The sequence below is a fragment of the Phodopus roborovskii genome, unplaced genomic scaffold (genome assembly GCF_943737965.1).
Source record: "Phodopus roborovskii unplaced genomic scaffold, PHOROB, whole genome shotgun sequence".
Classification (NCBI taxonomy): domain Eukaryota; kingdom Metazoa; phylum Chordata; class Mammalia; order Rodentia; family Cricetidae; genus Phodopus; species Phodopus roborovskii.
Genome location: NW_026125281.1, coordinates 35,174,627 through 35,202,177, shown reverse-complemented (window position 1 = coordinate 35,202,177; position 27,551 = coordinate 35,174,627). Strand labels below are relative to the sequence as shown.

General features: G+C 46.2%; 1 protein-coding gene across 1 annotated transcript in view; it reads right to left on the bottom strand.

The window, feature by feature from the left end:
- Nucleotides 1–1,682: 1,682 nt before the first annotated feature.
- Nucleotides 1,683–27,551, bottom strand: part of Fat3 (FAT atypical cadherin 3) — a 553,599-nt gene continuing 527,730 nt past the window's right edge. Inside the window, exons 22-28 of the mRNA XM_051198808.1 lie at nucleotides 23,959–24,427; nucleotides 12,547–12,700; nucleotides 9,768–10,420; nucleotides 6,578–6,691; nucleotides 4,225–4,284; nucleotides 3,502–3,537; nucleotides 1,683–2,958 (exon numbers count right to left, since the gene is read on the bottom strand). Coding sequence (XP_051054765.1) covers nucleotides 2,336–2,958; nucleotides 3,502–3,537; nucleotides 4,225–4,284; nucleotides 6,578–6,691; nucleotides 9,768–10,420; nucleotides 12,547–12,700; nucleotides 23,959–24,427 — 2,109 coding nt within the window. The 3' untranslated portion in view covers nucleotides 1,683–2,335. The remainder of the gene's footprint in view (nucleotides 2,959–3,501; nucleotides 3,538–4,224; nucleotides 4,285–6,577; nucleotides 6,692–9,767; nucleotides 10,421–12,546; nucleotides 12,701–23,958; nucleotides 24,428–27,551) is intronic.

Sequence of the window (27,551 nt, the reverse complement as noted above, 5' to 3'; positions counted from 1 at the left end):
GCCTGGGCAAGTCTCTTTCTCTCTCCCGGCACTTCCTCCCTTATGAAGCTAGCCTAGAAAATCTTAAGAACCCAGTTCTTTCGGATGGTGATCACTCCACCCATCTGGCTGCATGTGGAATTCACTGCACCCCATCGTCTAATCTGTAAAATCTGTAAGGAAAAGCAAGCTTTAAAAAGAGGAGAGTCCATTAGACCCAGTGCCCATCTAGAACATCTGCAGAGCTATTTTTCTGAGATTTAGTAGGAAGGAGCCCTAAAGAAAATCGCATTTTATGTAGGTCAGAGGAGAGGGTGGACCGGGATTTCTTCAGTGAAATTTTCTTGCAGATAGCTCTATTGATGCCTTCATTACAGGGTTGGCCAGGCGTTTGCTCTGGAAGAGATGCTGACTGAGCACTGGTGAAGCCACTGGCATGGGTCTCATCTCATATTCCCTGGGGGCAAGAAATGAATTGTTGGTTTTACTTTGATGGTTTTATGCTGTTGTGTTATTAAAAGCACACCAGTGGTTCAATTCTGGACCATTAGTCTGTCATTTTCTTTGCGATTCTTGCAGATGTGCTTCTTACATAAGAAAAATCCTAGAGACTTTATTCTTGAAGGCAGCCTTAGTGAAATTCATGTATTTCAAGACCGCAGCGTGGATAATGTCTCCACGGGTGAGTCTGACCTAGAGATTGTAAGAGAAGAGCTGAGAAACCGGGCAAGTATACCCTCTAGCTTAGGAAGTTTGGGAATGAAAGACAGATGGATGACAAGCAGATCCCTTTACACACCAGCGTTGGTGTCCCAGGAGCCATCTATAGAGATTTGTTCACTAGGCAGATGTGCAAATACGCATTCATTTCCCATGATCACAGCTGATCAAAGTGAAAGCAAACTTAACCCCACAACCAGGTGCAGTGGATGAGTACTCTGTCATGGAAAAGTGACGGCCGAAAAGGCCGTATGTTAGATGAGAGGGAGACCCCGGGGTGCAATCAAATGTCACACAGTTTCAAATAGTAGTTCTGAAAAATTATAAAATACTGTCTTTAAAAATCACAGTACTTGCTTTAAGTTAATACAAATGGCAGTACTAAAACAAGGTTAACTGAATTGGAGTAAGATATGGCATTTGGTGTTTCTGTAACACTAAAGATCGGAGAAATCAGAAGGCCGTCAACGCTGGCTCACCTCGCCATTCCCGAACCCTTTGGGGTAGCTTCCCTCAAGAGCAGCTGCAGTGAGTGCACACTCAGAGTGGAGCTTAGGTGCCCCGTCACACCACACACACACTTGCACACACACATGCACACGCACATACACACAATTTAGTTTATACATGGTCACTACCTACTTTTTTTCCTTAAAAGCCTAAGAGTATTTATAATGATACCACTAGCAGTTCAGAATGACACACACAGCTTTCGCCTTCGGTGTGAAGAATTATGATTACCTAGGCTGAACCCTTCTACAGAACCACATCCCCTCTTCTCTGAACCTGCAAATTCTGTGTAGACTTTCCAATACGGCTCATTCCAGAGAGCAATACACCAGCAGGGGCCTGTTCCTGCAGCAACGTTAGAACTAAGATACGGCTGGGATTATTTGCCAGAAAACACAGAACAAGACCGTGACATCTTTCTAATGTTTGAACGTTGACGCCCCCCAACCCACCCACTGGAGTCTAGATACCGTTATTGCTCTTTCTGGGTAGTTTTCTCAGAGATCACAAAACCCAACTATATTATCCTGGATGCTTAACATAAACAAAAACCATCTGAGCACACTAAGCATGTTACTCAAACCGAAGTTTATAGCTGAAACTTAGACAGCTTGTTTAAAAACTAGAGTTGGTTTTAAAGGCTTCCTTTCACCTTCTTGTTTAACATTCACTTCTCTCTTCTTTCATCTAGAACACTAACTCTTCTGATAAACACTACTATTTTCACTTCCTTGGCTCAAAAATCACATGCAGCAATGCCCCTGTGGCGGTGGCAGGGTTTACTCCTGTAAGGATCTTTGCTTTCATACTCTCTGGGGTATCGTAACACACCAAGCCATCCATGTTACCCCCTTTGACTTAGTAAACTCGTTTCTTCTCTTTTGCATTCCAAGTCACAAACACAGATGCTCACAAACGAGGATTGCCAGCTCCCCCTTCCCCTTAAACAATTTCTGAGCCTCTCCTTGTCACTTTGGGAGTCAAGCTTGCTTGTAACAGTAAGACTTGTGAAGGTGTTGCTCATAGAAAAATCCACATTTCCACAGACTTCACTCCATCCAGACCCAAGTGCAGCTTATTCCTTCCAAGCATTAATTAGTCAGAGCACATCACCTAAGGGTGTCCTCTACACCTGGGTCTGGTGCTGCGTCTCCACGAAGGGAATGTGAAGGTTGGCGAGGTTGAGTTCACCTGCGCTCTCGTAGTCACTCATGGCTACCTCAGAACCGTCAAAGCCACAACGGGCTGACATGTCTGAGGATGAGTTACCTCTGGGATTGTGCAAGGATAGAGACACACTGTCTGCTGGGCCCATGGGCTCTGCGTCCCGACTCATGCTTACTGCGAAAGTACTAAAATCACAGCTGGAGGGCGGGCCCCCCAAATCTGTTTCATTGGGAAGAGGGTGAGGAGGGAGGTATTGGCTGGGGTGAAACCGGGGCCTTCTCCTGCAGTCTGGGCTCATGGTGCCAGACAGTGAGGCGGGCTGTGAGGGAGGCAAGGCCTCATACTGGTCAGGGAAGTCCTCAGGCAGGGGTGGGGGTAGCTGATCCTGACTCAGGAACTCTTCTTCATGAGGCGGGGGGTATTCACTGTCAATGTCATATCCACCTAGGTAGTAGTCGCTCTCCAACTCTTGTGTGCTACCCTGGTGTGCTGACCCTCCATCTTGGCTCTCGTAGTTGGGCACTTCCTCGATGTCAGACAGCCGTGCCCCAGGCATCCAGTCAGAGGTGTCCCAGTGATAGGCTGTGAGAGGAGAAGCAGATGGTTAACTGCCTCCAGACTGGAGATACGGCAAGACGAATGGAGGGCAGGGGCGGGCCTGCCATGCATTAGCAGTGCCTAGGAAACCCGAAAGCCAAGATCATGCTCTGGCCTGGGCACAGAGCGAAGGTGCCTGGTTAGTGCAGACTCAGCCTCACCAGGCCCAGAGTGATGGCCAACAAAGGCATGCTGATGGGACACAGACTTAGGGTCTCCATAACCGCCCAGCGCCCTCCCCATCCACATGCTGTGCACAAGGCCAGGCTGGCAGCATGCTGGCTGAGAGATGCACCCATGTACTGTGAGCTGCAGAAAGCAAGGAGCTTTGCAGGGAAATGGGTGGATTTCATACACAGGGAATGAGGCCATGGAAGGAATGCATGTGAAACTGAGCACACAAGATGCCTGGAACATGCAAAACTCAGACTGGGAGACTCAGAGAGGATGGAGGGGGGCACGGTAGGAATGGGTGGAGAGGTGGGAAGGGCAGCAATGAACTGTTATCCTGGGTGGTGGCAAGGTCACCTCTGTTGTAGTTCTGTCCTTGGTCCATGACAGACACTGTTCAAACACAAAGTGAAAAGTGAGTCAGGCCATGCAGGCCTCGTGAAGAGAGACAAAGCAGGTATCTCAGAAGCCTTAACACTACTCCCAGGGAACTAAGGGAACTGATTTTAGGCTTTTAAGAATCTCTCCCCTTCACTATGTTGGGAATTAAGACATAAATACCATCTGTATTTTATTATAATTTTATTAGAGCACTAACAAAATTACCTGATATAAATTAATCCTTATAAGATTTCCATTTCTGATGATTTTTATAAGTATCCACAGCTCACAGCAGGTATTCAAAACATACCAGAATGAATGTAATATTGACTGATTAACCTGGATTGCAAATGAATATTCTTTACTTTGAAGAGATTTGACAAGAGAACCTAAATATTAAAAAAAAATGTGAACTAGATTTTCTCTCAAATGAAATTCATTGCAATCCACGGAGATATATCTGGCATTGAATTTGAGATTTTTTTTTTTCTGGCTAGCTAGGCAAGTTGTCTATCACTGAACTAAATAAATCCCCAAACCCATTATGTTACTTAAAACCACCATTATATTGCACTTTCTATTGATTACAATCAACCCCAGATAAAGTACCACAGAAGCAATCTTTCCAGAAGGACAGACATGCTATGAAAGGTGGAGGACAAACAGACAAAAATCAGAACCAAAAATAACAGTAAATACCTTCATTCTCAATAGAGTCAACTACATTGTTGACAAGCTGAATGACAGTCACTATGGATGCTTTTGGCAGGAAAAGGAGACAGAGGGAGGGGAGGACAGTTTCTGGTTAGCTACATATTTCAAACACACGTTAATGACTAATAACAACAATAATGAAGACATTACACGTAAACTCCCACAGCCTTCCCGCAGTCTGTCCTTCAGGGCTGGTATCAAGAGGATGCTTATGTGTGTGGGCCTGGGGACTGTTGGAACAGGAGGGAAAGACAGGAGGGACCGCACTCCCCAAGATCATAATTGTCAAGGCTTTCTGAGTCATTTCTCCATACGCTACAGCCTGTCCATCGACCCAGGAAGATGGCGGCCCACGGAACTCATTAGCGCTCTCAGAGAGCCTCAGAGGGCGACTGTGGCTGGAGATAGTTACTTGCGGTTAGCAATGTGCTCTGAATCCGGTGTCAATTGCGTCGGATATTTTTGAATGCATGAGTCTAATGGCCTTACACATGTCCCTGATGGTCCAGATCAAGCTGAAGCCTGGCTCTTGAGGGTGAGGCTTAGGGTATGTGAAGGAGACCACTGGCTTATTAGAGTTGCCTTATATGCTCACGATTTCAGATGAAAAGGCCAGATCCAGATCATAAAGGGGTACATGCGTGAGTTGTAGAGCTTCTGAGAGCCATCAGCCTGACGCTAGGGCTGTCGCTACTGCCTGGTCTCTGAAACTAGACGTTCTCAACGTTCAACATAGAATGCAAAGTTGCTACAGTTTTCCTTCTTGCTGAGGTGAAGGGAGGAGGCATCTAAGTAAACCTACCTGGGTCAGAGGCTAGTGCCTTTGGTTTGAAAATGGTCAGAAGAAATTAAGTTACATGGTTTGTTATCCCAGCAGATAGATACACCTGTGTGTGTGTGTGTGTGTGTGTGTTTGTATCTGTGTATGTTTGTATGTGTGTTTGTGTGTGTGTGCACGTTTATGTGTGTGTGTTTGTGCATGTGTATTTGTATCTGTGTGTGTTTGTATGTGTGTTTGTGTGTGTGTGTGTTTGTACATGTGGGTATCTGTGTATCTGTGTATTTGTGTGTGTGTGTGCATGTGTGCATGTGTGTGTGTGTGTGTGTGCTCAGGCGATTTCGTTTGTGCGTGGTACATGCATGTGTATAGGTTCATGGGCCTGTTCAATCCTATACGGGGGCCAGACTAGAATGCCTAAGTATTTTTCTCTTTCACTTGGCCTTATTGCCTTGAGGCAGGCTCTATCAGTGCACAGGGAGTTTGGAATGCTGGTGTGGCCGACTGGACATCTCTTACCCCCACTGCTTGGGTTAGACATGTGTCACAGGCTTGTGATTGTAGGTACTAGGGATCCTAACTCAGGGCCATTTTCACAGCCCTAGCACTGAGCCTCTTCAGGGGTGGCTAGTGTTGGGGGAGCATTGGGAGGAGTTTGGGTTACGTATGAGAAGCAAACTGCTTTAATCCTACACCTCCTTCTGGGGTTTCTTTCCACGTGTCTGCCAGAGGCAGGGGCTCTGCTGTTTCCATTCTGCCTTTCTACGTACAGAACACCCAGCCCAGGACTCTGCACACAGGATTAGTAAGGGTTCATGTGCCAACTGGTGGTAAATGGGAAGGCAACCTGAGGTGTTGGCTAGGGCGGACCGTCTGTCCCTGGAGGGTCATTTAAGATGATTCTTGCTTTTAACACCACATGACAAACATTTGCTAGTTGGACTTTTTTCTTTCCCTACTTATCCTCTTCAGATGGTTCCCCAGTCAGAAACACCAGCTCCTTCTCCTCCAGGACAGGTTGCATGGGAGCTGGATTCATCCGATTTGGAGTTACCAAAGCAGTGTGAGCCACGGTGCGCAGCATTCTGGGCAGACAGGCACTTTTCCCCCCTAAGGATCTGTGTCATAGTTTTAAACAGTTCTCCAAAGTCCCATGGCCCCAAACGATTGATTAGAAGGGAAATTCAACTGAACAAAGATATCACTGGCTCTACAGAAAAGTCACCCTGTCTCCAAAGTAAGGTCTAATGGTGCCGTGGCTGAACGCACAGCAGGAGAGTGAGTGGACACACGCCACACAGAAAGACATCGTCATACGTGTGGTGAAATCTCACTGGGATGGAGGCAATCCTGTCACCACCTAAGTCAAAGATGGAATTGTCATCCAAGCCCCTCCCCGCCCCCTTGCAGATCCTTCTCTGACCAACAGCATACTGGGGCCTCTGGCAAGGACTCTCAAAAATGGTTAAAAGCCAACACACACGTGTCAAGGGACAATAGCAGTCATGTAGCCCTCCACCCCTTCTGCCGTCCCCAGCACTGGGCAGGGAATGTGCTTACCGTTGTCGTCACCAGAATCCGACTGGAAGGAGCTGAGGGACTGAACTTCGGAGTTACTGCCTTTGTTACTGTTTGTGAAGCAGGTCATCTCTCCCGGGTCATCGGTCGCTTTGTCTTCGGGAGCAGACAGGGGAAAGCAGAAACAGCACTCAGCCCTGTGCAATCTTTCAGTCCTGCTCTCTCTCCCTTCCTATTCCCCACCCCCCTTCTCAGAAGCTTTCTGATTTGCTTCGAGAAGATAAGTTAGCTCCACAATGGAAAATTGATTGTGCCATAGGGGGCAAAGGTCTGTCAATCAAGTGATTTACATTATGGATTTGGAACCCTTAACCCCGTGGTAAATGAGCTTCCGAATGGCTGTCAGCTGAAAGTAAGTGTCCCTGCCTCACAGTGAGGACTAAGGAGAGGGTGAGCTGAGGATGGAGTAGCTGAGCTGCCGTCCCTTCAGACTTCATTTATGTCATTTACATGAACCGATGTGGTGTCAACACCAGGTTAAATGAGATTACTTTTAAAACAGGGGCATAAATATTTTATAGGCAAGAAAGCCGTTATATTTCTTCCAGGTTCCATCTCTGGGGATAAGTGGGATTTTCAGCTCTGCCTTCTAGAGGGCAGTGGTGTTTCATCTCGGGGTTGCCAATGTTCTCTGTGTCTGCTAAGAGGACAGGCAGGTGTGAATTTTCCCTTACTCACTTCTCTCTCTCTCTCTGTCTCTCTCTGTGCTAATCTGCTACACACACACACACAAACACACACACAGACACAAACACACACACAGACACATACACAAACACACACTCACACACAAACACAAATACACATACCACACACACACAAACACACACACAAACATACACACTCACACACACATACACATAAACACACGCTCACACACACACTCACACACACAAACACACACATACAAACATACACACTCTCACACACAAACACATACACACACACAAACACGCACACACACACACACACACACACACACACACACACCTGCACCTTCTAATTTGATAGATGTATGAGCAATGAAGAATAGTTGAGGTGGTCAAGTCCACAATGAATTACTTGCCCACAAACGGTCTTTGCTAGCTCTAACTGTGCTTTGCTTAACAAAGAGGGAAACGTGTTCTCTAAAATCCAATGATACTTCAGGGGAAAATGTGAGTTTTGGCCTGAGGTGGATTGTGGAAATAAAGCTGTCATGTCATGAGGTGGTGGTGGGAAATGTTCTCCACGAAATACTGCAGGCCATCTCGGAATGTATGTGTACAAAGAGACACAGACCTGTGATTAAGCGGATAGGCACTTTGCTTTGCAGCCACAAATCCCCCCATAAAGAGTTACCTCAGGAGCAAGCCTGAGGACTCCCCGCACAAGCCTGAGGACTCCCCGCACGCTTGCAGATGATGAAGCAGGAGCCTTAGATAAACAATTGATTCGAGTATAGCAAGACACAGGGTGCGGCAGGAATTCACCCCCAGCAGCCACAACTCAAACCATGACTATGTCTTTTAGCAAAGAGCAAGGAGTTATGGCTGAGCCCTGAATGCTGAGGAATGTGCAAGTGGTCAGGTGGCCGCTGGCTGCAATTTGACATCTGCAAGCTCTTTGGTTTGCCTTGAACTGAAAACTCCTTTCATTCCACCCCCCACCCCCTGAAAAGAGTGCTTTTTAAAAATGAAAGGCGTGGTAGCCCACAGCTAGGACTAGGACTTGGGAGGCAGAGGCAGGCAGATTTCATGAGTTCTAGTCTACATAGGAATTCCAGGACAGGTAGTGCTACAGAGCCAATAAACAAACAAACCAACAATAGAGAGAGAGAGAGAGAGAGAGAGAGAGAGAGAGAGAGAGAGAGAGAGAGAGAGAGAGAGAAGGATTCTCCCCACAGCATTGCTATGATCCCTGACTCCATTTAGGAGCCCGGGGGATGACTTCAAATACATGTGTGTCCGCAGGACGAGCCGGAGGGTGGCATTAGGTTAGAAAGACCTCTCTTTAGGTCTCCCCTCCCCTGGAGTGGTGCGCTCTCAAACCCTGCGTCCCCTCTTTTCTGCTGGACTCCTGGAGCACTTCCGGTCAGAGCAGACTTGGAACCTGGTGCCCAGATTCTGCCCTCTGCCTCCTCAGAGCTGGTCTTCTCCAGGAGCTGGCAATGATGCCCGTGTTCAGCTCCGAGAACCTCACGCTATGAACTGTGTGGGCATGCTTGGCTTCTGTAATAAAAGCCCCCCCTCTTCCCCTCCTCCTTCTTTTCAGGGAGCCTTTGTTTTCCATTTTGCCCTCGGCCCTCAGACAGGCATCTCCAGCTTCTTTCGGAGGTCCAGCCAGCCTACTTTCCCTTTCCCCTCAGTGAGCGGGCCCTCCTATACCTCCCATTGTACACATTGTAGATGATGGTCAGCTGTCCCCTCTTTGACTTCTAGATCGTGCCCCCCCAAACCCCCACATACATCCTTAATACTGATCTGGCTGCTTCCTGACTCTAGGAGACCCTCTCCGAAAGTGACTCATGCTTAAGGATTCCTCAGAAATGCTCCGGGTTGCTTCCTTGCCTGAGCATGCTCGGTAGGACCTTTTGAAATCCACTCTGTGTCCTTCTCTCCAGCATACACAGCATAGTACAGAAACTCAGGCTTCTTTCTGGCATAAAAACCTGTGTAGCCTGTTGATAACTCAGAGGACAATGGAGTCTGCTTTGATCTCCCTCTGATGGAGGGCAGGGAGTAGTTGCCTGCTTTGCTGACTCAGCCTCCCTTCTAAGTCTTATTCAGTCCTTTCCCGTGTCTGTCAGAGCTGCATTTAAAACTATAACTAGCTCATGCCACTCACCGGCGTAAACATCTGCATCGCTGTGAATCCTAACCCCCACCTTCTTCTGCCTGATGCTAGGCAACTCCAGCCACACTCACCCCTGCTTCGCAGCACAGCGTATACCCCCTGTTTTTTTTTTTTTTTTTTTTTTTTTTTTTTCTGGGGTTAGAATCTTGCTTCAAGAAGCCAAAGGGAGAGGGAAACGCAACCACCTGGCTCTGATCACTTCTGCTGCCCGAGTTCCATCATCTTGTTTCATGAGACTGCCTTTCTCCCTCGCTCCTTCTCAGAGGTTAGCCTTGCTTGAGTCGCTGAGACCCAGGGGCTTCCCGGGGACACACGCCCATGATCGCATCTCACTCACTTTCAGGTCCTGTGTCCCAGCCATTCTTTCGGATGGAATCGCAGTCAGAGCGACACGGCGACACAGCTGGGAGGTTGGGGGCCACGCTGCATACCACCACTCCGCGACGCGCCGTCAGGATGCGCGGGGACTCGGGGTGGAACGTGCTCATCTCCTGTGGCTCACCACCCAGTGCGTCCAGGCCCTTGTCCAGATTGCTCCTGGAGTCGCTCTGGAAGCAGGGCGTGTAGGCCATGGGGCGCACTGGCACCTGAGGGGGCCCCACCTCCTGGTACACATTGCGCCCATCGCCCGCACGCAGGCTGCGGAATGGGATGCCATTGCTCTTGTGCAGCAGCGCGGCTGTGGCTGGGTCCTGCACCAGCGTGATGTTGTTCCGTGAGTAGTTCTTTCGAAAGACCTTCTTGCGGAAGATGATGAAGAGCACGACCAGGGTGAAAATGACGAAAAGGACCACAGCGATGCCTATCAGTTCCTCTTTCCCCACGTATGAGTGGCCGGCTTGGATGTTGGGCACCACCACAGGGCGCAAGCCACAGTACTGGCCCACATAGCCCGGGGTGCAGTTGCAGAAGAAGGAGCCGAACAGGTTGACACAGGCGCCTCCATTCTCACACTCCTCTCGCTCGCACTCGTCCACATCGTCCTCGCACCTTTGGAGGCAAAGCACAGAGAAGCCCTTCCAACATCAGGATCGCTGTACCAGAGCTCAGACAAGAGGCCCGGCGTAAAACAGAAGGAAACCGCTAAAGAGTGCATTGCCATGTGGGCAGTGTGGAAGTGTGTGAGCGCATGCATGTTCATATCTCTGTGTGTGCATTGTGTGTCTGTGTGTGCATGGGCACACCCATAAGGATGAATTTAGGTATTTCTGGGTCCAACAAGCCTTTGCCCATTTCCTTGAATGGAGGTGTGCCCTCTCGGGTCTTCGTGGGATTTGGAGAGGGACCAGCTGATGGGAGAGGAGCATCGAGAGGAGAACGGACAGTGTGAGAAAAGGAACCCTCTCCAACCCTGTGTGTGGGTCAGGTACACCTTAGAATTTAAAACCGTGCGAGTTTAGAAACGGCATATAGTGTGCGTCTCTCACATCCTGTAAAACACCTCTGCAGCTCTTCCCTAAGGGTGCCACGTAGGAGCTCATAATCAAATTCACCGGCGTTTCCATGGATGGTTGCACCAAGTGAGAGAAATGGAGAAGGAGAAGCTCCTAGGCCTCTTTTACCGCCACAGTAATATAACCACAGAGCACGCTTTTATTTTTAATTTGTACGTGCGCACACGTGCCTGCGTGTGTGTGTGTGTGTGTGTGTGTGTCTATTTACTATGTGTGCAGGTGCCTGCACAGGCTAGAAGAGGCATTGGATCCATCAGAGCTAGAATTACAGGTGGCTGTAAGCCACTTAACGGGTGCTGGGAACTCACTGCATTCAGGCACTCTGGAAGGTCGGCAAGCAGTCTTAGCCACCATTTATCTCTCTGGCCCCAATTCCGCAAGCCTGTTAGTCTGATTCCTTTAACACTGACGGCACATACCAGAACTTCTTCTGTCCTCCATGCTTCTCTTCTCTACTTAAGTAATTGTTTTGATATGCTCATTGAAAATGTCCCATTCACCTACAGTTTTGGGAATCCACCTTTAAAATGTAGTCCAAATACATTGGGGCCAGGTCAGCCAGAAATTAGAATCACAGAGTACTTAAAATTGAATGCAGCTTCATGACTTCAAATTACACCCAGCAATTCAGCATCAGCTAAGTGTTTCTTGGTGGAGTCCTCAGAGATTTGCTCTAATGAACAAGCCAGGCTGATCTGTAATTAGACCATCATTTGTTGAGAGTGTATGTATACACTTCGAAATGATCAAGGGTGCCTGGAAGTGGCCTTTTACTCGGAATTTAAAGCATTTCCTTTCCATCTGGATAAATCCTTAAATTTCATTATTTCCTGGAGGAAAAGTGTTTTCAAAGGAAAGGCAAGGATTAATTTCTCGGAATAGTCATTAAACTCTAGGTAGTTATAGCGGGGTTGGTGGGTTCTGGGCTGTGAGTTTTATGTGTGTCTCAGAATTATACTGGAAATTTTAGGTGGTGTTAAGCACATTTAAAATGTCTTCCTTGTTATAGAATGCATAGGGATTGAATAAGTTTGAAAATACAAAAGGATAAAGTAAAACATACAAGTTAGCTATAACCCTAGGGTCCCTACTGACATTGAAGTGCTTAAAAATGTAGTGTGTGTGCTGTGAGTGTGTTTGTTGTGTGTGTGTGTGATGTGTGAGTGTGTACATGCATGTGTGTGCGTGTGTGAGTGTGTGTTTGTGTGTGCGTGTGCATGTGCGTGTATGTGTGTGATGTGCTTGTATGTGCCTGTGTATGTGTGTGTGTGTGAGTGTGTGATGTATTTTCTCATCATTGTGGTTACATACACATGCCTATGGAGCCCAGAGGTTGATGTTAATGTCTTCCTCCACCATTTTCCCATCTCTCACTGAACCTGAAGCACACGAGCTTGAATGGGCTGGCTGACTAACAAGAGAGAGAGATATCGCCTTAGGGTTACAAGTGTAAGCCACCATGCCCGGATTTTTATGTGGGTGCTGGGGAATGTGAACTTGGGGACCCAATCTTGCCCTGCGGTCACTTTTCCTACTAAGCCAGCCCCTGTGAGCGCTGTACTGGAAAGACAGCAGTGTGTCCATTTTTCCTAACCAACTATGCACTGGCTGTTTTCTTAGGACAGGAGCAGTGGAGAGAGGTCCTCGAACAGTCTCACTTACGTGACACCTGTGAGGCCGGCTTTGCAGCTGCAGACGAAGGTGTTTCCTATGGGGTCGCAGGATCCTCCGTTCCGGCAAGGGTTGGGGAAGCAGGCTGTGATCTCGGATTCACAGTTTCTCCCCGTGAACTGTGAGAGACAGGAACACTGATAGCCTGAGGGAAACAGAGGGCCTCGTGAGCTGAGGATGCCACAGGGATGTGCGGAGTCCTTGGACTCATCTGGGACAAGTACTCCCAACTCCTTATCTTGAGGAAGACCCAGGTCCCAAAGTTGATCAGTACATTGGCTCCTTAGAACTCATTTGCCATAAAAAAAAAATACCAGGGCACAGTTTGGATACCATGTTAGTCCACAAAAGCTTCACCCAATTCCCACATTTCAGAGAATGCTAATGATATTGTCGGAGACACTAAGAGCAGAGACCAGGATGGGGGAGTGAGGTAACAGTCAATTCTGTACCACCTTCTGCAAATGGTGACAGCTCAAGATGGGAGAAGCCAAGGGTGCCATTCCTACCCTGAGTTCCAAGTGAGGCCAAGTCAACTCATCTGAAACTCAAGCCCTAACCCTTCCCCTCCCCTATGCAGAGCCTCATCTTCTCATCTCTTTCATGTTCTATTCATGAACCTGTCGTGCAAAAATAGGCACTGGTGTCTGCATTACAGGCGACAGTAACTATCAGAGGAACAAAGACCCTCAGAGCATTACATATATCTCCTCGTGGAAACTATGGTTGTTGTTTTCTTAAAGGAATTGTTGTTGCCCTTAGAGTTAGACTCAGTAAATGGGTGATGTTCCATGAGTTCTGCTTTGTCAATCACAGTGTTTCTCTGCCTTAGAAACAACCTTTTAGTATTTTAACATTTTCTCCTGTGGCATGTTGATATTTTCTGTTTCATAATCATTTTCTGTTTGCTTTCCATTATATCTTTTATTTCCAAACATCAGTCTCATGGACAGTCTTCTGATGGCCTTCCTCTAAATATATTGTTATCTTTTAATGTTAATTAAATAAACAGTATTTGTATTGTTGTAATTAACTGTCACATGCCATTTGTAGCTAAACCGCTTAGTGAATTGTGACTTTTATATCTTCGCCTTTTAAAAAATATCAAAGATGGCCCTGTATTTCAGATTGCTCTTTTTCTGAATATGTATTTAAATTGACCTCCAGACTGTTCACCAAGTAGCTCTTCCAATTTGAGCTGCGAGGGTAGCTCATATTGCCACACACTGAAGAGACCTCCCAGGGCTGCACCTCCCATGCATCTCCTTTGCATTTGTATTAAAGCTCCCTTTCTGGATCCCCTGGTTTATTCTCTCTTTCACTTGGAGATTCAGTAATTGCTTCCCAAGGGAAGGGGTTGTAGGAGCCACATTTCATGAGAATTTGCATAGTTAAATCCCTGAACTTCATTGGAAGTTAGATTACATTAGGAAGTTGAAGCAATCTTCTGCCTGTTATTTTGGGAAATCCAAAGTCTCTGAAGCTTGTGAAGCCTGATTTTATTTTATTTTATTTGACTTCAAGAAGTTGGAAGGCCATATTTTTGGAATCTCATGACATTTAGCTCTTTGCGATTGAGCTCTAGCCAGTGCTGGATCCTTAGTAAGACCTTGTCATCTTAAACTCTCATCCTTTAATTTTGGCAAAATTTCTTGCATCATTTTATTGGTGATTTCCTTTGCTTTTTCTTTTGTTTTCGTGGAAGTTTTCTTATTTGCATCTGAGATTTAGACCTTCCTGGGCCTCTCTATCTTGTCTGTGTTCTTAAATTCTGGCTTCTTGCTTGATTTCTGGGGAGACAGATTCACATTTTGAATTGTTCTTTTAGACTGACACTGTCATCTTGCAAAATTTTCTTTTCTTTTTTTTTTTCTTCTCTTTTTCTTACTTTTTTAAAAAATGTCTTGAAGTCCCCTCCCTCTCCCTTCCTTTTCTTGTGACTAATGTATAACGTTAGCCCCAGATTTCTGTATATGGTCATAGCATCTCATTTATCCAAGGATAGTAATAATAATTCACGGTGTCTTTATGCCTGTACAGTTTCTCCTGATTTGTTGATTTCCACGATAGGCTACTTTGTGATTCAGGCCAGCTAGGTTTCTGTGCTCTGCCATTTAAACCCTGGCCTAGATGTTTAAGTGTTTGTGGATTTATCAACTTTTACAATCAGTCAGTTCTCTCCATAATGATTGTGGGCCCAAGAAGAATTTTTGCCCCAAAATAACACCAAATAAATTTTGCCCATTTCCAGCCAACTGACTTGCTCTATGGATTATTATTTCAATGCTGTAAAACCAGTTTCTAGATAGATTTCCAGACGCTAGCCTGCCTTACAAAGTTTAGATCTGCTAGCCCCAAATCAATTAGAGAATTCCATAATATCAAATCTCTGTATGTGTGAATATGTGTGTGTGTGTGTGTGTGTGTGAGAGAGAGAGAGAGGGAGGGGGGAATACAGAGATAGAGAGAGAGCATGATAGATTTCTTCTTGATTCTGCTTGTCTGGATCACTCTAACAAATTATCTTACAAATTACAGAAATCCGTTCATGATCTTCTACAGGACACCTACTTGATGTAGCAGTCAACTTGGCTGACCTCCTGCCTCTAAAGACTGCATAGCTATGTGGTGGTGGAGGTGTGCCCGTGCCAGTTCTCAATGGTTGGGGTTTGGCGGGCTAGTTATACCACCCTTGGGAGAGCAACTAGAAACAGGATAATCACAGGCATCAGCCAGAACTGTAAACCAGGGCCTTCTCTTTGGTAGGAGTGTTACCAGAACCTACATAAAAAGGAAACTATGAAAAGTACTAGGGATACAAGGTCAGAAAAGATGTGTACACCACCAGAAACCTAGCCCTGAGAAGCCAGTACTTACTCATGCTCACAAAGCTGAATGGACTTCAACTCAGGCCTGGTAGTGTTGTCCTGAGCTATTTCTAACACAACGCATTGCTGTAACTGCAGCTACAAGTCACTGAGCATTTCTTAGTCACAAGGATGAGAAGCAGACTCTCCAAGATCCGCATTGATTTCAGACCCACATGACAAAGGATCAGAGGGTCCTGGAAACAAATCTGCTTTTAAACGTTTAATATCGGAGGAAACAATGGGTTAAAATACTCAAATTATATTTTTAATGAATAATGACATCTATTATTCATCCTCTTTGAAAGGCTTGATTATCAAAATTAACCTGTTACTACCACAACATTATTACCTCATTATTCTGCCACAGAACCTTTTATTAACATTTTTTTATATCAGTAAGTCTGCCATAATAATCCCAAGTGATCTAATGATTTAAACATTACTTCCAGTCACTCAACAGAAGATCACAGTGGTCCTACAAGGGGACAGGGGAATGGTCCATCAGCATTCCTCCAAGGGATGCTGGAAAGGTCATGAAGCTGTTCCAAGACACAGGCCTAATAAGTGATTGAGTCTGACCTTGAATCCAAGCTTCCCATGTCCCAAAACTTTCTATAATATGGTATGGAGTCTAGAAATTATTCAGTGAGACTAATGGCTTACCAAGAATAAAAGGGAATAGCTTGTGATAATTTCACACAGTTCTTCCAGGAACAAAAGAGAAATAGTAAGACACACAGGAAAAGACAGTCCTTCTGGAAGCCAAATAATCATTAAATGAATGAAACCATGTATGTTTCTGTTCTTTACAAGAATTCTCTGTTGCACACACACACACACACACACACACACTCCAACACACATGTACATATACACTTGCATATACCCTTATACACATTCAACATACCAACACATATGCATACCTACATAGACATGTGCCAACACCGATATACATTCCCATACAGTTACACACATGTACATACATACATGCACAATTGTACTGTACACACTAATAGGTCTACACATGTACATATATCTATGCATGCATACACACACACACACACACACACACACACACACACAAATTCCTAGAGACATCTAGAAAGTATCAAATGATCACACATAGTATCTAACACTGTCACAAATATAAAGGAAAGACCATTAACTGTATAATTTTTCAAAGGCTGAATAAGAATTGATTTGGAGTGTGTGTGGGGGTGGGGTGGGGTAGAGAATCACTAGCCAGAATAATCACTTTTCATATGACTAGGAAAAATTCTAAGTGCTTTCTATAACTTATATTTCATTTTACTTCTTATAACAACTGAATGCATTATATTCTTTAAATAGTGGTTATTATCATAGCTACTTTACAAATGAGAAACAGGCATTTAGGTAAGGTAGTTTTTTCATAGTTGTGGAAGCCAGCGAGCAGATGGACTATGCACACTTATCAGCTTGTAAAGGAAATGGCCCTACTAGCATTAAAATGTGTGTACAAAAAAAGCCACAGCTTCTTTCCCTTCAGATCTTGGCGACATTGGGAAGTGTATTTTTAAGCCTTGCCTCCAAGTCTGTGTTCCTGTTTACACTCCTACTTATAGCCTATGCAGATGGCTTTGAAACCTGTACCCAGACAAACTTAGTGCTTCTCCTCCCCTTACTCAAAGAAGAACATCACAAAACCTATTAAAGGCAAAAAATGGAACCAGAACAAGCAATTATAGAGCAAATTTGGGTGGTGTAGGCAAATAGTCAAGACACTTCCTGTCTTATTCCCTTGCTTAGTTGTTTTTCGACCCAGTTCACCCAGCAATGGCCTCAACTTTCTGCTCTGCTCATCAGGGCAGAGGAACATCATTGTTTGGGTTCAGTCTTGATGAGAAAACAATGCCCACAGCACAGAGGTATGTATTGACAACATACGTACAAACTACAGAGACCTGGCTGAATTATGGAATGATGTTGACTTGGGAAACCACTTGGATGTGGTGAGGACCTGGGTCCAAGGCTGAGTCCTGGCTGTTGCCCATCATCTACATGTGGCCGTGTCCAAGATGCTTGACTTCTGAGAACTCCCTTGCTTTTTTTGAACAATCATATTGATGGATGCTGTGACAGTGAACATGGGTCTAGATGCCGGAAGTCAATGCAGAGCACAGGTGCTAGGTACTTTAGTGTTGCATTGCAGTCTCTGCAGACTTCGAAGTCAATGTCACCTCGCTGTTGCTTATAAACCCAATAACCGCAGGCAAAGGAGATAGCTGTCAGTCAAGTGTTCCTCTCACAAACACGAGGACTTGATTCCCATCCAAGTCCCGGAACCACAGTAAAAATTCCAGCATGATGGCGAATCTTGTAACCCCAGCACCTGAGAGAGAAGTAGACACAGGTGGACCCCTGGGACTCATTGACCAGTTAGCCGAGCAAATTAGGCCAGAGAGACCCGGTTTCAAAGAGAAGTCAGGTGAGCCATGTTCTGACGAACAACAGTGCAGGGGGCCTCTGGATTTTGCTTGCATGCATGAGCATGGTCAGTACATGTACCCAAGCATACCTACTCTTTCTCTGTGTCTTCTCTCTGACTTGTCTCTGTCTCTCTCTCTCATCTGTCTATCTCTATCTCTGTTTCTCTCCTACAGCTGAAGCCAGAAAATGTTTCCACTATGAATTTTAGGCTAAATATTGAGACCCCCCCATCTCTGCAAATCTCAATTATCATGGGGAATGTATGTGCGTGTGTGCGTGTGTGTGTGAGAGAGAGCAAGAGATTAGGTGAGATGCTAATCTAATCATGAGTAGGAATGGTCTAGCTCCTGATACCTACTTTCATCACTGTCAATTTGACTTTTTGCTTCTTTCAGGAAAGGTACCTTCAATGTTTTAGGAACCTGTCAAATGAAAACCTCTAGAGTACTGTGCTGTTCCCTAGGGCAGGTGGCCCACGTTTCAGGTACTGTGTGTTAAACCAGGCCTTCAATAGTTTCCTTGATGATATGTCTTCTTTATGTGCCCACAACATGACATATATAGTAGAATCTCATCTTCTAGAATGTTCTTTCATGTCTTCACGTGACTTAGAATTTTTGAACTTTGCTGTGAGCATCTATTGTTGCTAATGCTGTCTAAAAGGACACCAAAAACTAATCAACTTGGTTTTAGAAGAAAATCATTCAAAAAAAAAAAAAGGGAAAACATTTTCCATAAGCTACAGAATTAATCTAGGTGATGTCTACTGTACACACAAGGCAGGCAGATTCTCCCTTCCTGTGCCTCTGCTCAGTGGGCACGTAGTGGAGCACATGTGGGCCAGGAGGGAAATCTGGTTACAAAACAGCAGTGGGACTTAGGACTTAACATGGGTCAGCATAATGCAGCCAGTTGATAAAGTCTGACAGGCTGAACTTCCTGACTCTTACAGGAAGGGGAACTAAATACTACACAAAAACAGGGTCCAGGGTAGCAAACGAGGCTTTGTTGCCAGGGACAAATCTGTGTCTGTCTCTTTGAAACATCTAAGAGCCCATCATGCAACTGGATAGGTAGAATATTCAATGTTGCCGATCCTAAGCTGGGAAGATACTATTACTATTGTTTAGATCTGTGAAGCTCTCAGGGTAACTTGATTTTGCTGATAACAGAGTGACATTCCAGGTTTGTTCATCTGACTTTCAATTCCTTTCAATGTCCCATGTCTGTTTATGTCTCCTGGCAATCCCAGACTGCATTCCTGTAGATATAAAACTCCTAGGATCCTCTACTGTCAGTGGTTCTCAAGCTTGAATGTGCACAGAACCCGCCTTGTTGATACAGAGATGCCTGGATTCCTGTAGATCCTGATACTTGAGGTTTGTGGTCTCTCGGAAATGCCCTTGAATCGTTCTTGACAAAACATCCAGGAGTTTGCAGGTATAATCAGCTGCTTCAGGTAGGATCTGAGATGCCATCTCCTGGCATCCTCAGTGATGGTGTAGCTTGTCCTGGGACACACTTTAGTAGAGCAAGGAGTAAAATTCTGGCTCCACACTTTCCCAGGTACGTGACACTGGGCTTCTTACTTAACATTGTTGGCTCGTTTAATCTGACCTGGGAGATTAAATGGGAGAGGGTGGCAGAAGGAAAGACTGTTCCAGAATATTGAAAACTGAAGTGCCTTAGTATATATGCATTTGCAAGGTAAGCAATGCTCTAGTACTGTGCACACTCAAACTAGCACCTCTGACCACTGAAAATCCACCAAGGTTTCCTTTCAGGATTTAGGATTCCAGTTTGATGCGAAGCTGTGTGAGTGATTGCTTCTGGCCCGGGGAACAGTGTGGCTCAGCACACTGCTTCACCAAATTACAGCTTGGTTTCCACTGCGTTCTCCCTTGATTGTCTTGACTTGAGCACGAAGACGCACGGAGAATGTGGGTGCTTCCTGGTCCATGCCCCACCCAATGGGTCTGGCAACGGAAGAGTCAGAACAGGCCCCATCAAGTTCTTCTCCATGGTGGCTGTTTCCAGGTCATATTTGGGAGATTATATATATATATATATATATATATATATATATATATATATATATATAAATAATTTTAAGACATTTGCAAGGGGGGGCCTTCTTACTGTGGTTGACTTACAGAGTCATGTTACAAGCTCACTCTCTGTGATTCGCCTCCCCTGGGGTTCCTGAGGACTGCTGCCTGGGCAGGAAGACTCACAAGGCTGCTCAAAGCTGCTGACTATGCCATTCCAGGCTAGTAGATGCAGCTCTTTGGTCTTTGTGATAAGGCTTTGGTTGGTTTGAGGTAGTTGGGGGAAGAATCCTGAAAGGAAGTGTTCCTTGCTGTAGGATGACTGCTTTATGGATTGTTAATGTTCTGGAACAATGTGGCACAGTTTGAGAATGGAGTCTGTTACCAGGAGATCGATCCACCCATCAGTCCTCCAGTATTGTTCCATGACTGAGGAGGTAGTGATGGTAAATCATGTCCTGGTATTTTACAGTGATCCACAAGAGAGAGTTAAAAAACAGCAACAACAACACCACACACACACACACACACACACACACACACACACGCACGCACGCACGCACGCACGCACGCACGCACACACGCACATGCACACACACACAGGCACACACACAGGCACACACACAGGCACACATACATACGCGCACACACAGGCACACACACGCACACACGCGCACACACACAGGCACTCACACACACATGCACACACATGTACACACAGGCACACACGAGCACACACACACACAGCACGCTGATATTCCATCAGATTGTCATGTGCTTACCTCTAAGAACCTCATTCTACTTCCTTAATTCAGTTGTCCTCTTGGAACACTGCATGCATCCTAGCTTTTGATCTGGGAGCCCAAGACTCTGGCAGCCAGAGGAGTTGATGAGGACATGGCTATCCTTCATTTCACCATGCTTTAAAGACGGTATTCCTTGTAAGTGACTTTATGATTAATTTAATGGTTCCGTAAGTAGGAAGTATAGGCCTGACTTTTGGCTTATTCCTTTCTTGTAACCCACACTCATATTGGCAAAAGGGATTTTTCAGGCAGGGAAAACAAGGATATGACAGAAATGTTCCCGATAGGCGCTGGAGAGATGGCCCAGGGGTTAAGAGCACTGGCTGCTCTCCCAGAGGACCCAAGTTCTATTCCCACCATTGACATGGCAGCTAACAATTGCCCATAACTCTAGTTCCAGGGGGTTTGATGCCCTCTTCTGGCCTCTTTAGGCACCAGACATGGACTCGTGCAAGGCATCCACGTAGCCAAAACATGCATACACATTAAGCAAAGCAAAGAAAAACAAATCCAAAACATCTTTTTAAAAGCCTTTTTTTAAATACCCGTGATATTAATAGAAAACAGAGGTTAGAAAATAGAGCCTCTTCCTTGAGGCCGGGGCCTCATCTTTATAGCCAGAAAGCCTGCATTTCCCTCCTCACACACCTGAGGAGCATCTCAGACATTCTAATTAGGTGGTGGTTGCTCCACCTGGCTTCCAGAACCAGGCTTGAAGAGATTTGTGGGATGGCTGAAGCTGTGCAGCCTCCTCACATCAGCAGAGTAGTGGGCAAGGGAGTGATGTAAATGGATGTGAGAAAGGATGCATGGGTATGATGGAAAAGCCTATGCATTTAGGAGCAAAGAGATGACAGCTGACAAGAGACTATGTCACCTTGGAAGGAGGAGGAGGAGCTGAGGAGCCCGACTAGAGAAGAAAGCCCTATCGTAGACAGAAGTAGAACATGAGGGAATAAAGGCAGATTGTTTCCCCCATATACGGGAATTCTGGCCCCTGGGGAGGGTGAGCCAAGAGGACAGGAACGAGTGGGTATGAGTTCAGCTGGTGGAATGCGCAAGGCCCTGGTTTTGATCTGCAGTGCCACATACACTTGAGTGTGGTGATGATGCATGCCTGGAATCCCAGTGCTTGGAAGGCAGAGACAGGAAGGGCAAAAATCTAAAGCCATGCTTGGCTACACATTAAGCTTGAGGCTGTCCTAGGGCATATGAGACCCTGTCTCAACCAAACAAAACAAAATAAAACAGTAAAAACAACAACAACAACAACAACAAAACCCAAAACAAACAAAGAAACAAAACTGGCATTTCTCAGAGGGGCCCTAAGCCACTTAGTTATATAACATTCCTGCTCTGGGTACTTATCTAAGGGGTTTTGTGGCAGTTAAAAATGTACCCTGCTGAGCCAGATTCCCCTTTGTTCAATGACTATTATTACTTTAAAGATATCCCTCCATGGAAGACGGTAGCTTTGCCAGGAAAAACAATGCTGTGACATGGTTAAAGGATATTACAATTTGTGGCTGCGTACCCAGGATTTGACATGGCGTGGTGTTCCATTTCAACCCAATTTAATTATATGACCCTTTCGTATATTGTCAGTGGCTTGCACTGGTAGAGGGTTTTTTTTTTTTTGTCTCATGAAAAACTGGCCATGATTTGTCATGAGAGGCTGGTTTACAGGACAGCTAGTGGAGAATCACTGCCCATCATTCAGGAATTATGGAGCCATAACTACCCTTTATTTACATATACTGCTGAGACAGTAAAAACAGCAAATGGATTTCTTAAATTGAGACTGTGGAAACTTCCCCCAGGGCACCGGGCCCTCATGATGACACATGTGAGTCTGAGCAGCTTTGCGGTCTGTGTTCCTGCACCGCATCAGCCCATGGACAGTTTATAACGCTCTAATAATAAAACGGACTCTAAATTCAGAGTCGGGAAGCATGAAAAGGAGGTGCTAATGCCGGGCAGTCTCAGTGATAGTGGAGAATGTTCAAATCCACTACACATGGCTGCTGAGTAGATTTGCCAAGGGGCTGGAGGGGGCCAGGCAGGGTTGCTGAGAGGTGGCAAGATGCAGCCAGAAGGAAGCCTGCCGCCACCACCACACGGACCCTGTGAGTGGGTGGGGCAGGGGATTCTTAGATGTCAGGCTGCTGAGCCTTCAACAGCTATAGAGATGCTCTGTGGATCCGTGCCCACCCCCCATCATTTCCTCCCTTCACCTCCCATCTCTTTCCTGTTCCCTTCACCCCCTTGAGGATATACCTGGGGAAGGCGTGGCTGGAGAAGTGTGTGTGCCCACCCTTGACTGGCGCCCTTCCTGAGTTTCTCTGTGTATTTTCATCTCCATATAGTCTATATAGTCTCTCTCTCTCTCTCCCTCTCTCTCTGTGTGTGTGTGTGTGTGTTCATGTGTGGTTAGGACGGTGTATAGAGTAGGGGACATTCTTAGGAGCTATTTCTCGGACACTTCCCATCCCTCCAGCCTGGAATCCACCATGTAGACTAGACTGGCTAGCCCTTGAGCCCCAGGAGTCACCTGCCTCCACCTTCTCAGTGCTGGAGTTCTCATCACCATGTCTAGCTTTAAAATATGGCTCCTAGAGATACAACTCAGATTTTCACACCTGCAACGCCAGCACTGACTGACTGGGGTATCCCCAGCTCCCTCTCCTTTATTTTGATGTCTGCATCTTTGTAGAGTTGCATTATTTTCAAGACACATCTCAGAAGCATGCTCCAAAGACTGTTATGTTAGCTCTTGGTTCTCTTCCCAGGGAGGCGGGTTCATTCCTCCACCTACTTCAGTTTCTGCTAAAGCTACATCGGAGCCTGCTTAGCAGCTCCAGCCAGTTCAGTGACACCAGGCAGCCTTCTGCAGTAACAGCACGTGGCTCCTGAAGTCTGGAAGCCTGTGTGTGTGTGGGGGGGGGGGTGCAGGGAGGAGGTGGCTGCATCTGCAGTCTGGCAATCAGTTACTGGCGAACCTGATTACCCTGCGGCTATTAAGATTCTGCAGCACAGAGGATTCCGGTGGTCTGAGTACAAAGTGGGTGAGCACCCTCTCCAGGACGGTCCTGGGGAAGTGTGTGTGTGCGCGCATGCGCATGCACAGCGCCCGCTTGCTGGTTGTGAGGGTGAGCCTCAGGCAGGTGCATGCCCTCCCTCCCCTAAGTGCTTGTAAGCAGGTGTACTCACCGCCAGAGGGCAGGCCGCTGCAGCTGCCCCCGTGCAGACAGGGGCTGCGTTGGCATGCATCCGGGTACAGCACACAGCCCAGCTTCAACTCGGTCAGACCCACGACCTCGGCGAAGCTGCTGCGCTTATTTTGGAGGGGCAGTTCATTGTGATTCAGTACCACGGAGTCTAGGCAACCCTGGAAGCCACCGAGAGCCTGCGTGACTCTAGTGTCCATCAGACTGCGGATGTTATCTGCCTGCACTAGGGCACCAAAGAAGATGGCACTTTCGGTGCTTAGCGTCTGGAAGTACAGGGGTGCCCTGCGCCGCTCCACATAACTGTCGTCCAAGGCCAGGCTGGTGAAATTGCGGTTGAGCTCCAGGAAGACCGAATGCCAGCTCCCGTCGTTGACAGCACGGCTGGAGATGCCTAGGATCCCAGGGCCACTGCCACAGTCCAGCTGGAACCACAGCTTGCCTTCCACAATCTGCACAGGAAGAAATGCAGAACCCTTAATGCGTCTAGCTTCAAAACACCGTGGTCCCAACAGCGCAGATGCTCCACCCAGGCCTAAGTCTGCATCTGTGTGAACTAAGTCCTCCACTGTCTGCCGGGAAAACATGGGTCTGACATGTCTCAGATCTTCTGGCTACTGATCGTCGAGAAGTCCAGGAAGCTCACAGTGGAGAGATGGCTCGGTGGGGTGGCTAAGAGCACTGGCTGCACTCCGAGGTCCTGAGTTCGGTTCTCAACAACCACAAGGCGGCTCACAACCATCTATAATGGGATCTGGTGCCCTCTTCTGGCCTGCAGGCATACATGCAGGCAGAACACTGAATCCATAAGAAGTAAATAAATCTTTTAAAAAATTCAATACACACATACTTCCCAAATAAGTTTACGAGAGTCTGATGTAGGGGAGGAAAGAGGCCAGAGAGAAGCAAACACTTTGTGCGTATTTTAAACTCTCTACATTGAGCATTGATGTCATACTTAAGTCAATCTTTTCCTACACTGTTAACCACACAGACAGAGGAACTCGCAGAGTAGTCAGGCTTGGCCGCTACATACAGCAGACATGTCCAACCTTTTGGTCTTCCCGGGACTACACTGTGGGAAGAAGGATTATTTTGGACCACATATTAAATCCGTGGGTGCCGAACTCAGCCCACTACATGGTTTGCAAAAGAATACAGACTTTTATTCTGAGTGACATTGGAGCAAGATTTTGTCATTTCTAAAAGTGTGAAGTTCATACTTTAAAAGTGCACAATTAAGGTATAAAGTGAAAATCACAGAAAAATCTAATAACATTTAAGTGAGCTCATAATTTTGTGTTGAGCTGCATTTGTGACTATACTAGGGTGTTTTGACTGGGCGTTGGGCACCCCTGGCTTAGAGTTTATGCATTTTTAACAACAGGACCTTCTAGTCAGCTATTTGCACTATCATCCCTCATCAGGGCACTACAGGAGAGACTTGCCACTTTAGACAGGGTGTCTGTCACATCCCCTGGAGACTAACACCAGGGAGCATTGCCCATAGGTGAAAAAGACCCTAGCTTCCAGACAGCATGGGCAACTTCAACATCTGTACAGACCCGGGCTCCCCTGCTGTGGAGGAGATAGCTTTGACCCTTGCTGCTCCACTCTGGATGGTGTTTCTTAGAAATGCTGTGTGGCATCAGGATTGAAGGACTGCGTGCTAGGCCCCCATGTAGCCAACCTTAAATTTGGTCACTAAGGGATTCACAACTGGGCACCATGAGACAAAAGCCTCTATATCTAGACAATGGTTCTGCAGTGTCCGTTGTCCCAGGTGTGAATGGGTGGGGGTAGTCTGTCTGTCCTGAGAGGTGCTGACACCTGCATTTCTGGGCATAGCACAGGCTCTTGTCAAGAGAAGTAAAGTAGAAAGTAAGAACGGAAAAGACAGACCAACATGAACACGCCTTCCACATCACCAGCAGCAGCTGTAGAAATGAAATGCTAAAGGAGTTTGTAGAACTGAGCTGAGCTGGTCATTGCAAGGTGTGACGGCGTGTTTTACTTGTGAAAGAACCAGTGGCTTCTGCAGGACATGCACTGTCACAAGCATTCTGTTTCAGAAAGGTCCACAGTCTCGCAATCCACAGTGATGGCCATGTCTGCTTTGTGACCCCGTGGATTTTCTCACCTGCAAGTCAAAGATTCAGGCACCCAAACACTGGGAACCTGGAGAGCAGAGCAGAGCCAGGCACTCAGAGAATGAGGAGCTTAACTCCAAGTCTGCCTGTACCATCCTGCTCTCTGGAAAGCACGGCTCAGTGGGTTTGGGTTTGGAGAACAGGGGGATGTGCCATGAAATCTGCTGCAGAATGGCTGGTCACATCACACATGAGGTGTGTGTGCACTCATGAGTGTAAACACACACACACACACACACACACACACACACAGCTCTGTAATATATGTGTTTACACGTGAAAGGGCTGAAAACAGATTTATTTCCAGAGAGCTTTCACCCACAATCATATGCAATTACTGGCTTTTGTTGTTGTTTAGCAAAATAGATGGAATGGCTATTGTAAATCACAGCAAACTTGCCTAGTGACAACACATAGCTAATACCCGCATCTGTATTTGAGTGTAAGCAATGAAGGGATAGAACGCGGCTTTGGAGGCACCTTCTTCCCCTGCAGCAGCCATCTGTTGCTTTGCTCCGTGGCTACAAAACATTGTCTCAGTCTGTCAAGGAAAATCTGGTGGTGAAGGTGCGGTTCATGGAAGTGCTCAATTAACATACCCCTTGGTTCATTCCCTTCCCCCATCACTACCAATTCCCTGTGGGTAATAACCAGAAAAGTCTGATACATCCACACACATCAGACTTCTGCAGCTAAGGAACTGAAATTAGCCCCTGTGAATACTGAACAGAGCTAAGTTCCCCGGCCTTTTAATAACATAACAGCAGCAGCATCGCTAAGTAAAAGAAGCCAGGTGCCCAGTTTCTACTTTTTTCCCCCCAAAACATCACTGCGTCTTTATGATTCCAGGCATTTTGAGCCACGGGCTTGTTGCTATGGCACTCAAGAAAATTGGTGTCCAAAGTTACCCTGTGAAAAGTTAGTAATAGTAGGTTATGCCAGGGAGGTAAAACAATACTTCTTGTGAAGTAGGCACCTGAGTCATCTTCACAAGGGAAAAGGCTACTCTGATAGTAGTTGATTTTTCTCTGTCTGTCAAGTTTTACAGTAACTTTCTTTGCAAAAGATGAACTTCCTCAAATCAGAGCACCGGTGACGCATTACAGTGGCCACTGGAGTGTGCCTGAGCTGCAAAAGCCTGTCGTCATGCTACTGAAATGGCTTATCGGTTGGGCAGGTGAGTGATTTTTCTCAATGGTATGTGTAATTCAGAGAAAGACAGATGCCCTTATGTTATAAAACATTTACATCTTCAGGGTTGTATGAAGTCAGTGGTACGCTTAGACCAGTTTTCAATGACCAGGGCCCTAAGAGACAAGAAATCAGATCCATAAAAGTAGTTTTCATAGGGATGGATTTTGAGTATAAATGATTAAATTATGAGTCTCATTGCTTTGGATTGTTAGTGTATGTCTCTGTAGGGTTC